Source organism: Rousettus aegyptiacus, unplaced genomic scaffold (genome assembly GCF_014176215.1).
Source record: "Rousettus aegyptiacus isolate mRouAeg1 unplaced genomic scaffold, mRouAeg1.p scaffold_m13_p_7, whole genome shotgun sequence".
Taxonomy (NCBI): domain Eukaryota; kingdom Metazoa; phylum Chordata; class Mammalia; order Chiroptera; family Pteropodidae; genus Rousettus; species Rousettus aegyptiacus.
In genome coordinates, this window is record NW_023416310.1 from 39356082 (window position 1) to 39367092 (window position 11011).

The following is an 11011-nucleotide window of genomic DNA, read 5'->3' on the forward strand; positions in this document are numbered from 1 at the left end:
TCATTTTTAGGCATCTCATTTTCCCCATGTCCAGAGATGATTTGCATCCCCCTCAAATTTTTCTATTCTCTCCACTGCTTCCCAAGTCTACTGAAAAAATGGTGGCCAAATAAGAAAGTCCATTTCTTCTCCAGTTAGGACCTGACTACTTTACTCTGTCTTTTGCAAAGGACTGAACTTTTAATCTCTGCTTTCTCAATTTGTGGGCAGTTTTAAGTAAATGAGGCCTGCCTTTGTTTTCCTACATAAATTGGATCAGAAGTGTATCAAAAGCCATAAAATCCATTGCATTATCTGACATAGTCTTCCTGCCGGGCCGGATATAGCTGAAAAGATCTGATTTGGGTCAGATGCACAAGGTCTGTCACTTCTCCAGTTGTTCAAAGAAGCTTACTTCTGGCTTGGACTCTTCTAATTAACATGGCTATTCTAAGGATCAGATAAGGTTATGCATGTCAAGGCACTTTCTAAACTGTCAAGCACCAGCTTAATATGAGGGATGATTATTGCACATGAACAAAGGCCCAGCCACTTAAGTGATGTCAGAATTCAACCCTATATAGTAAAAATGCAATCTCCTCTCTTCTGCTACCTCCAGAAGTCTGCAGTAAGTTATTTGAGCTACAGAGGCTAGTGACTAACTTCATGCAGTGACTATAAATCCTTTGTTTTTCCCTCATCCCCATATTCTCTCACAGAATGGTGTGCCAGACCCTGAGTCAGTCTCCAGGGCTGGACTTTGGAACAAAGTATGGCGAGCAATCCCCTTCCTTGCAGTTTTTATCCTGGCAGCCCCAATAGATTAAGTGACATTTCAAGATTAAGTTCAGTGAGGATGAGGCCAGATATGGCTTCTGCCAAACCGGGCCGGCAGACGTGAGCAATCATCAAGTAGCTTTTATATAAATGTGTTTTCTTGTTTCTGGACTATTAGAAATCCTTTTCTGTATGATATGAACAGCAAGCCTAGAGTCATGTGTGAGATCATCATCATCATCATCATCAACGGAAAACACTTATCCGATGCTTGATAAACACTAGATCCTTCAAGCACTGGAGATTGTGTCCCTTGCAGATTTATGTGCTAAAGTCCCAACCTCTAGTACCTCAGAATGTAACTACTTGAAGTTTGTTGGAAACTCAACAAAATTAGCCCCCTTTCCCCATAACCTCAGGAAAAAAAATCATTTAAAACTTTTTATCCCAAATCATCATCATCTGAATTTGAAAGTCCTTTTATCCTTGGTCATTTCTACCTTTGCCCTTTTTATATATTTGCTTCCTCAAGAGAAGGGCCGAGGGAAATGCTACTTTTTCACTATACCTATTTCTGCTTAATTGTGCTATTGATAATGACTTAAAGGACACCTCATTAAGAACACTGGGAATAGATTGATGCTATTGGCAAAGTAAGTTCGTGATCCCTTTAGTTGGAAAAAAATCTGCACTCCCAGAATTGGTTTGATCAGTATTGCTTCTATCTTCTTCCTCTGCCAAAAGTTTGTCATTCATTGCCAAACTCCTTTTTATTGGATGTATTAAGATATTTCCCTCATCTTAATCTGTGGATTATCTAGAACCCCTTAGAAAGCAGTTGCCAATACATACTTTGTTCCTGCCCGACCAGTGGTGAGGATGAGTTTTGTTTTGTTTTTAATATTCTCTGTTTCTGTCATGTAAATGTATTTTTGTTTGTCAAAGCGATTTACAAATGAGTCCGCTCTGGAATGTACCTCATTAGAAATGACAGGGGCTGAAATCTGAACTTTAAACTAAAATTAGCAACAATACACTTTTTCTTACAAGTTTTAAAGAGTTTTATCATTTGGTTTCTCTGAGATTTAAGTGAAATTTCTCCCTCCTTCAGTGTGATTTGCCTTTTCATCTATTCAGCAGTTGTTCTTTGTCCATTTTTGCATGGGAACTAGTTCTACTTATCCAGAAGCTGATATGATTTCCTACGGATCAAGTCAGAACACCTGAAAATAGTATTCTACCCAAATATGTTTTACCCAGAATTTTTCAGAATACAGAAAATCTAAACAACTAAACATTAATCCTACCCAAAATGAAAAGTTGTCAGATGAACTGGAGCACAATGTTTTGAACAACATAGAAATCAACCAGTGATCTAATTGTATTACGCTTTTAGTGTTTATATAACTTGGCTCCATTTTATTTTCTTTTGTTGGATGCTTCTGAAATATCTTTGCAAATGTTTAAGTCCTGGTGTTTATGTAAATCAATATAAAAGCAGACATTTTAAATTAGTTCCTATTCTGTTACATGTATACACTATTTGGGTTTGAAAGTGTCCAGATTCAAAGTCAGACGTGAGTGTTAGCAGGAGATGGGTTGAATCAAAGAGCTGGGAATTCTGGGCTTTGTGTGACTGGGGCTAGTCTGTGGGTTTCTTTTGTTTTAGTTTTTTCCAGTGGTAAAATGAAGATTGATGGTACCCCTACCTTTCGCTATCCACTGACCTGTAATGGGGAGCAGAATACATGTCAAGCTGCTTTAAAATCTCTGGGGGAAGAAGAATAGTGCTGGTCTTGGTTTAGCAGTACATCATTCAGCCAACGAAAGAACCACTCATTCTTGCAGGGTCAAAACTATTTCCTCCCTCTTAGAACAAAGTCAGTGTTGCCTGGGCTGAAATTCATGTTCCTTTAGACCATACGATTGGCAAGACAGGCATGTCTAGCTTTTTTCCTAAATTATGGCCCCAACTTTTTCCAGTTAAGATTTTTGTAAATCTATCTATTTATTTGTTTGTTTGTTTGTTTGTTTTAATTCTCCTGCACCCTCTTCACCCTACTTCCAACCCTGACCTATGTATGTTGCCTTCTTCCCTTAAGAACTGGATCTCTGAAGGCCAGGCGTCTCCTCCCACATGCTCGCGGCGCACACCCGGGCCTGGCGCAATGGGGTATGGACTGTGGCCCCACTGGGGCACAAACCCAGGACCTTCTGTGCGTAAAGCAGACGTGCTAACCACTACTCTATGGAACCACCCCAGATTTTTGCAAATCTTAAACCAAAAAAATCTCAGGATCCTGTTCTTGGGATTCTCCCACTTTCTCTCAGAAATTCAAACTTTGAGTGGACAGCGTTCTTTTTTTTTTTTTAATTTTGTTTTATTAGTTTCAAGTATACAGTACATTGGTTAGACATTTATATAGTTTATAAAATGATCCCCTAATTGCTCTTTGTCTCTGGCTCTTCACCTAGCCATTACATAAATGCTGACTGCATTTCCTGTGCGATGCTTCCCATCCCCATGACCATCTATCAACTACTAATTTGTACTTCTTTAACCCTTCACTAGACAGTGTTCTTAGAGTCTCATTGCCTTGTTGACTTTCAGGCCCTGAGCCTACAGATAAAAATGAAAGTGCAGCAGCAGAAGGATGTGTCTGTGTATAAATTCAGCCTTTGGTTTTCATTGAGATTATCTTGCTAATTATCCCTTTGTAAGATTCCCTAGGTTTTCCTGGTGCCTAGTAACTTCAGTGGTTAAGTGATTAGAAAGGCATGGAGAATATGGATCTGGGATCTTTAAGATACTTCACCTATGGATCTGTGTGTGTTATGGGGTAAGGAGAAGGATTTGCCTTTGGTACTTTCCTAATTCTTTTACATTTTGTGTCCTACCTACACCTCTTAATGGTAGGTCCCTGTGTTTTAAGGCAGGCCACTTGGGTTCATTCTTTTTGGAAGAAAATAAATCTCCTGATTTAAGTAATAGAAAGGTGTTAATGACTTTTTGGATTATCTCTTCTGAGAGTATTTATGTTTTAAAGATATCTAGGCGGAGAACAGTAGTCCTGGTTACTAAAGGAAGGGAAATATTTGGGATAAGAAGATCTTTTTGACTTAAATTACTCCATATGGGTATGATTCTCAAAAGTAGTTATTTGATGTCATGATTAAAGTTTCTCCCAGTGGCTCTGATCTCCTTTTCTGTAAAACTTCTTGCAGAGCTGCTATAACTTAGATTAACTGGTTTAAATTTCACTTTTTCCATTTTGTGGAAATATTTAAAAGATGGAGGAGGAGGTGAAGGAGCAGAAACACAGATAATAGAACTCTGAATAATTAAGATTTGATGTAATTTTAAAATTTTGCCATTTTATGTATAAATCTCTGTGTGTGCCACTTGAAAAGTTGTGAAGTTAGCTGCCTTAGCTTTGTTTAGCGGTAGCTTAGCATCAGTGTAGGTCTGAAACTTCCTAGATACCCAATGTTTCTTTTCTCCCTTGAGTTTCTAGTTAACTGATTAAAAGTTCATTTTCCCATAGAGTTTATTTTCTAACATAATTAGAATTTGTGAGAGTGGAGGCTTTTTAATTTTTTAAAGCATTTTAATTCGTCTTAGCAGATTGTTGAAATCTTCAGAAAAACTCAGTAATTGTTGTCCTGTGATGGTTAATGCTTTTATATTACACAGGTTAGTACTGTGTGCTTTTCTAGGAGATTGTGGGAATATGGATAAACATTTCGTTTAGAAGCTACTCTTGCTCTGTAAGTTCCTAGTATGTGCTGAGACATTACTATTTTCATTTATTAGAGTGAATTCTTTAAGTTCTTGTGATGCAGGACTGGGCAAATTCCAACCCCTCCTCCCAGTGGTGACTCAAGCCCTGAACTGAGAGAGATAGGGTCCTTAGCTCTGCACAGGAAACAATTCAAAAGTGAGCCAGAGTTAGACACAGAGAAACATTTATTAGAGAAGGAATAATACTCCATAGACAGCATGGTCCCCTCTCAGAGTCAGAGAATGAGACTCTGGGTGTTTGGAGAATTGGGTTTATATCTGTTTTTTAGTTTCTGTGAAAAATTATTGTTTATAAGGAATAAGGAATAGAATGAATGGTTGGGTTTATCTTTGTATAGGGTACAGCTTTGTTTTTCTTTTACGGTAGAGTAAATGTTGATGATATGAGTAAAGATTTGTTAGTAATCTCTGCAGGAATCTTCCTTTGTTCTGTTGGTTCCTCATGGGCTAGCCGTATGACTGATTAGCCAGAATCCCGTGTCTAGCAGCATGTAGCGGACTCTGCATTCTGTTTGGTTTAACATTTAGCCAATCTGTGTCATTCTCATGCTTCTTTCCTAGATCTCTTGGACACCCTGCATTAGTCCCACATTAACTCTTATTTGGCACATTATAGACACTTTTTGAGTTTTGGGGTGAGTCATTTTTAGTTTATTTGCTTGGTCATTAAGTTGTAGTCTTAGAGCTCCAAAAGGGTCTGATTTCAGTCTTTTTTCATCCTTAATGGGATAGTTTGCTTTGTTATTTACAGTACAATTTTTTTCCCCTTTTGGAAAATTGGGTTAGCATGCTCTTTACACATGAGATGTAGGACTTGTTGGCTGTTATATTTGAAATAAGGATTTCCTCAGGATAAAAGTGGTAACATATCCCAAAAGATATTTGCACACCAATGTTCATAGCAACATTATTCACGGTGGCCAGGATATGGAAGCAACCAAAGTGTCCTACGATAGATGTTTGGCTAAAGAAGCTGTGGTACATATATAAAATGGAATATTACTCAGCCATAGAAGAGATGAAATACTGTCATTTGTGACAACATGGATGGATCTCGAGGTAATCATGCTGAGCAAAATAAGCCAGACAAGGAAAAGTTGAAAATCACATGATATCACTTACATGTGGGATATAAACCTAAAAACAACAAATGAACAGGGCAAACAAACAGAGACTCATGGTCATGAACAATAAACTAGTGGTTATCAGAGGGGAGGGGGGAGGAGAGAAGGTAGAAATAGAGGAGTAAAAGGGGTCAAATATGTGGTGACAGAAAGAAATCTAACTATGGGAGGTAAACACACAATGTAAATTATATATATGCCTTACTATTAAAATATACAGTTGAAGCGTATCAGATTTTGTTAACCAATGTCACCATAAAAAACAAATAAATAAATTTAAAAGAAGAAAAAAACATTAATACCCAAAGCCTTGAAATAAAATTCTTCTACCAACTTTAAAAAAAAAATGGCCTGAGTAAGGGTCATTGGTTGTAATATGTAATGCTAAAAATTTTGTTGTAAGATTTTTAAAGAGTATAAATCACAAATTTCTTTTTTTAAAGTTGTTTTTAAGCTACAGTATAAACTATCCATTGGTTTAGATATGGGATTTAAGAACAGATTGTTGATAGAAATGAGGCCATGTTTCTGGTATCAAGGTCTTTGATGCAAATTCTTAATGAAATCTCATCTTCCACAGTTGTTCCTATTGTTGTTCTTTTTCTTCTTTAATATCAAAATGCTACTATAAGAAATTTTAATATCAAATGATAAGAGAAAAAAATCAAATATTGGTTCTGGTTTACCCTGTTATTTATATTTGGAAGCAGCCTTTCTACCACCTTAGGCATGCTGAAAATCTTTGCTCTGCTCATCTTTGGAATTTGTTTTGGGTGACCATGTACTTTGGCAGTCTAAAGAGACTTATCTTTATGTTTATACTGAAGTGATAATTAAGGCCAGAAAGTAAAGTGAGAAATGAAGAAACAGTACCCCAACATAAAAAATACTGGACATGGCAGAGGAGGAGGAGTTGGGAGTTGGAAAATAAGTATCTTGACCTCTCTTTCCTCTTGCCTGAACCCAGCTGTAAGCCAGGAAACAAGGGAGTGATACAATCTCAGAGAACAGCTTCACGAGGCATAGAATAAGGGAGAGAAGGGTAGAGATTGGATAGGAAAGGACAAGTGGAGAATAATCAGCACAGTTTTCAGGGAACTGTAAAATTTTAATTTGGGGTTAATGGTTACTTAGAAAGGAACTTGGAAGATCCTTTGTTGCAGAGAAGTTATTTCGAGGTCTCCTGAAGGAGTTAAGGGACAGTATCGATGATAATTCTGAGAAAGCCACAGAAAGTATGAGAATGAGTGGTGAACACAGGTTTACTTATGGAGATGTTTTGAACTTCTCTGGGGGGCAGTGTTCAAAGCTATTGGGTATCAATCATATTTATTGTATAATTGCTCTTCAAGAAGCCAGTGCCAGTTGTGACCTTCACGGCATGTCCTTGTTCTCTCTCTAGGTGTTAAACATAGAGGACAGAGTGGCACAGCTGCAGGTTAGAGGGTTAATTTAAGTTTATGAAAACACAGCCCAAACAGAGGGAGAGGCCTGATGGCTAAAGTTTTTGTTCAGCCAGGAATACCTTTGTGTCAATAAATAACACCAAAAGAAAAAATTTTGGAATAAACCTTGTGAAGTCCAGCCAGCTATATGGGGCCTTCTTCAATCAGTATTTGTTAGCAGGATCCTAAGGCATGCTTTCCCCCTTCATTCCCTGACTTTAGCATTTTTTAAAGAAACTACAACATGTTAGAACTTGCCAAAGTTGTATTATAATGCTAAATATAACGCTAAATATTATAATGCCAATAAATTGGGGATAAAGCTTTGTGGAAATTTTGCATGAGAAATAATAATACAATAAAAAATAGGTTATAGGATTTCTATTTTGTTTTATGTTGAATTTATTCTAAATGGTTTCACTTAGATATTTAATAAGTCATAGTCCTTTTTTATTTTTGGCGTTTTGTCACTACAGTATTGTTTTACCCAAGAATTGTTCAGGGTATGCTTACAGGGCCTAGATAAGGCAGTCATTTAAATGGACTTCCTCCACAGAGGTAGCTTAGCATGTAGATGGGGAAAACCAAACACTTGGTTAATAACAGCTTTCGATTATTATGTAAACTAGTCATTATACTCTCTGATCCTGCTGGGAAATGAGTTCTAGCTAAACCATTAAAAATTTAGGCTTGACAAGAATTTCCTGAAGAATGTTAGAGTGGTTACCTGGGAAAAGAGTTCCTTAGGAACCTATGCGTTGTCCTTCTCTGGAAGTCATTAAAACTAGTTTGTTGTTTTTGTTGGTGGTGGTTTGGAGACGGTGGCCTCTCAAGATCCCTTCTTAGGGTTTTATGACTTTTTAGCTTTTGCCCTTGGAGTGAATATTTGAATATTTTGCCTCTGCTTTTTTTTTTTCTAATTTAAAATAATTGTTTAAACTCTTGAATTTAATATATTGCCATACTCCCCATGATCACAAAGTACATAGTCTTAATAATGATTATTTATCGGCTAATCACTTTCGGAGTCTACCCTGTGCTGTAGCTACACTCTGCTAAAAAGAAGCAGGTTCTGACTCTTGACTTAGATACTTAAATACAGGAATTTAGTCTTGCCATGTCTCATGATTATGATTAGTTAGGCCTAGATCAAGATGGATAACTTCGAGAAAAAAAGTGATGGGTTTCAAATTGCTCTGTGCTTTCTGCCTCTGGTTTAATAAGCATCACTTGATTTTCCAAAGAAATTTTCAAGTGTATTAGATGTACTTTCTGTAGGGTACAAAAGCGAAATGTGAAAGTTGAAAAAGCCTCGTGTGTTAAGCCCTAGTTTAAAGGCTCTTGAATTCCTGATGAAATATTGATAGCACAACTAGACGAAGCTAGGCATTGATAATACAGTTTCGGGTAAACTGTTTCTTCAAAACTTATACGTGGTTAAACGTGTCTTTCTAAGACTTACTGTGCATTGTGTCAAGGGGAGAGAGGTAAAGGTTGGGAGTGGATGGAAAATATTTAGTTAACTTTTGGTTCTCTTTATCTAGCATGTTATTTCTTTTTAGTATTTGATTTCCCTTAAAAATAAACTGAGGTTCATCAGTACTTAAGAGATCTAATCAAGGATAATGTGATTACTAAAACTTACAACAAATTAATGATCCCATCTCAGAAAAGATCCTGACTATTTATTAATAAATTCTACTCAGGCATTCCTATCTTTATTAGCACTGTCCTTGATAATCTCTGCCCATATAAATGGAAAACCAGGTGATTTATCATTGTAACAGACATTCTCTCACTGAGATGAAACATGGGTTATATCATCTTTCTGCCAATTTTTTGAACATATATGTTAGACTCTGGTAATTATTTGTTTCTAGACCACTGTTTCAAAAGCTAATTTTTTTTTTTAAAGTCAAGCTAAAGATCTCAGTAAAACTGAATGAAGAATAATAGGCTTTCAAATCTGAAATCTGCTCTTAATTTAGCCAACTGAACTGCCTAACTTGCCATAAATTTGATCTTTTTCTAAAAGGAGATAACTCTTCCTATAACTCAAACACAGGGAGTTTCTTCTTTTTTAAAAAAATTGAGTTTTGCTTTCAACTAAATGAAAACCTGACAGTGTCTAAGCTCACTCTCTGCCCCACTCCTATCCACATACACGGAGAAATTTCCCTGTAGTCCCGGAAAGCTGCCTTCCATCCCTTTGGGAGACTTTCATCCGAGAGGCCCCTTGGTTCTCTCTGTACATGTTTTTCCTGGGGGATATTCAGCGCCATTGGCATAGACTCAGCACAGCAGCTTAGCAGCAGCAAAGGTGCTTTTTCAAAGTCAGCTCCCAAAGGTTCTTCTAGCTGATAACAAAGAAGCTCTCTCTCCCTGAAGAGGCTTGTGGTCTTCTTTGGGGATGAGAATGAGAAATGCCATTGTATTTAGAGAGGAAAATGTAGAGAAAAAGGCATTGATCCAGTAGCTCTGCCATCAACAGAGGGACAACAGGCATGTCATTTAACATGCCTGGGGCCTCAATTTCATTATCCGAAAAGGCAGTTGTTTTTTATGATTTGTAATGATTCATACAGCTCTAAAATTACATAACTATTGTTCTTGAGGATCTTGAATATAGTCACTCTTGGATATATATATAATTTGTCCTTGTCTTCAAAACAGTGTGTACCCAGGATTTGTTTAGTGCACATGAAATTTCTATCACGGTACTTCAAAGGCCTTTTTCTTTGTTATCTACCCAGTCTAGGGCTGATTGACGGATCCTAACAGTGGTTATAGGGAATATGAAGGAAATTTTGGAGAGCTGGCTTGCTGCAAGTGGAAAGACCCTAGAAATGTTTAAGGCTATTTCAAGATCTGTTTTTCTTTCAGTTATCTCGTCGATGTTTCCCAAGCAATTTGGTCACAACATGTCACAATTTCTAGTATAATCACAAATTCCAAGTTAGCCCAATTACCAGGCTAACACAGAACCAACTCAAATCCTTCTTTCACTGTTACACTGCAGGGTACTGTGAAGATAGCACAGACTTTCAAGTCAGCCAGAGCTGTACATTCACATTCTGACTCTGCCTTTTTCTGAATTTGTGATACAAGTTAACCTCTTTGTACCTCAGGGTCATCCTCTGTAAAACAGCAATATTTAAGTACTTAACTTAAAAGTTATTGTGAGATCAAATGTGATGATAGACGAGAACTTCTCATGTGTCTCATAATGAGAACACCTGAATTTTGAATACCTCTACCATTTATAAAACATCTCATTAGAAGTAGTTTCATTTAGGGCATTGTGTTAGATTTACTTTGCTGGGCAAATATCTTTTAAGTGTAGAGGCCTGAGTCAGGGCCTTTGGAGTGGGGTCACGCCAGATTCAGAGCTTTGGCTATCTTGAAGGGTCTCTTCTAAAACATCCTTTTATGTTTTCTAGGAATCTGAATTTCTGTGTTTGGAATTTGATGAGGCCAAAGTTAACCAAGTCCTGAAGAAGCTCTCAGAGGTCGAAGAAAGTATCAGCACACTGATGCAGCCAGCCTAGCTGAAGATGGGAGTTGTTGAAGCAAAGGTGTTCATGATCCCTCCCTACTGAACTGTTTTGTTTTCTAAAAAAATATTATTCATCCATTAGTATTAAATCCTCGAATTTAAATCTTGCCTGCCTCTGCTTACTGGTATTTCTTTCTTTCACTTTTACAGTTGTTCTACTGCAGAAGTTCTTATACTTTATCATGCAGAGGGCACTTGTAAAAGCATTTTTTAAGAAGGAGGCTTCTAGGATCCTATCTCCAGAAACCCTTGTGGTGGTGGTTTATTCCTGGGTAGGATTTTATGCATGATAAATTATATAAGAATTAGAAAGGAAGGAAGAAAACAT

General features: G+C 37.1%; 1 protein-coding gene across 1 annotated transcript in view; it reads left to right on the forward strand.

Annotated features, from left to right (window-relative positions):
* The window catches only part of COMMD1 (copper metabolism domain containing 1), a 112739-nt gene extending 101948 nt beyond the window's left edge, over positions 1–10791 (forward strand). Inside the window, exon 7 of the mRNA XM_016163026.2 lies at positions 10568–10791. Coding sequence (XP_016018512.2) covers positions 10568–10675 — 108 coding nt within the window. The 3' untranslated portion in view covers positions 10676–10791. The remainder of the gene's footprint in view (positions 1–10567) is intronic.
* The last annotated feature ends 220 nt before the right edge of the window (positions 10792–11011 follow it).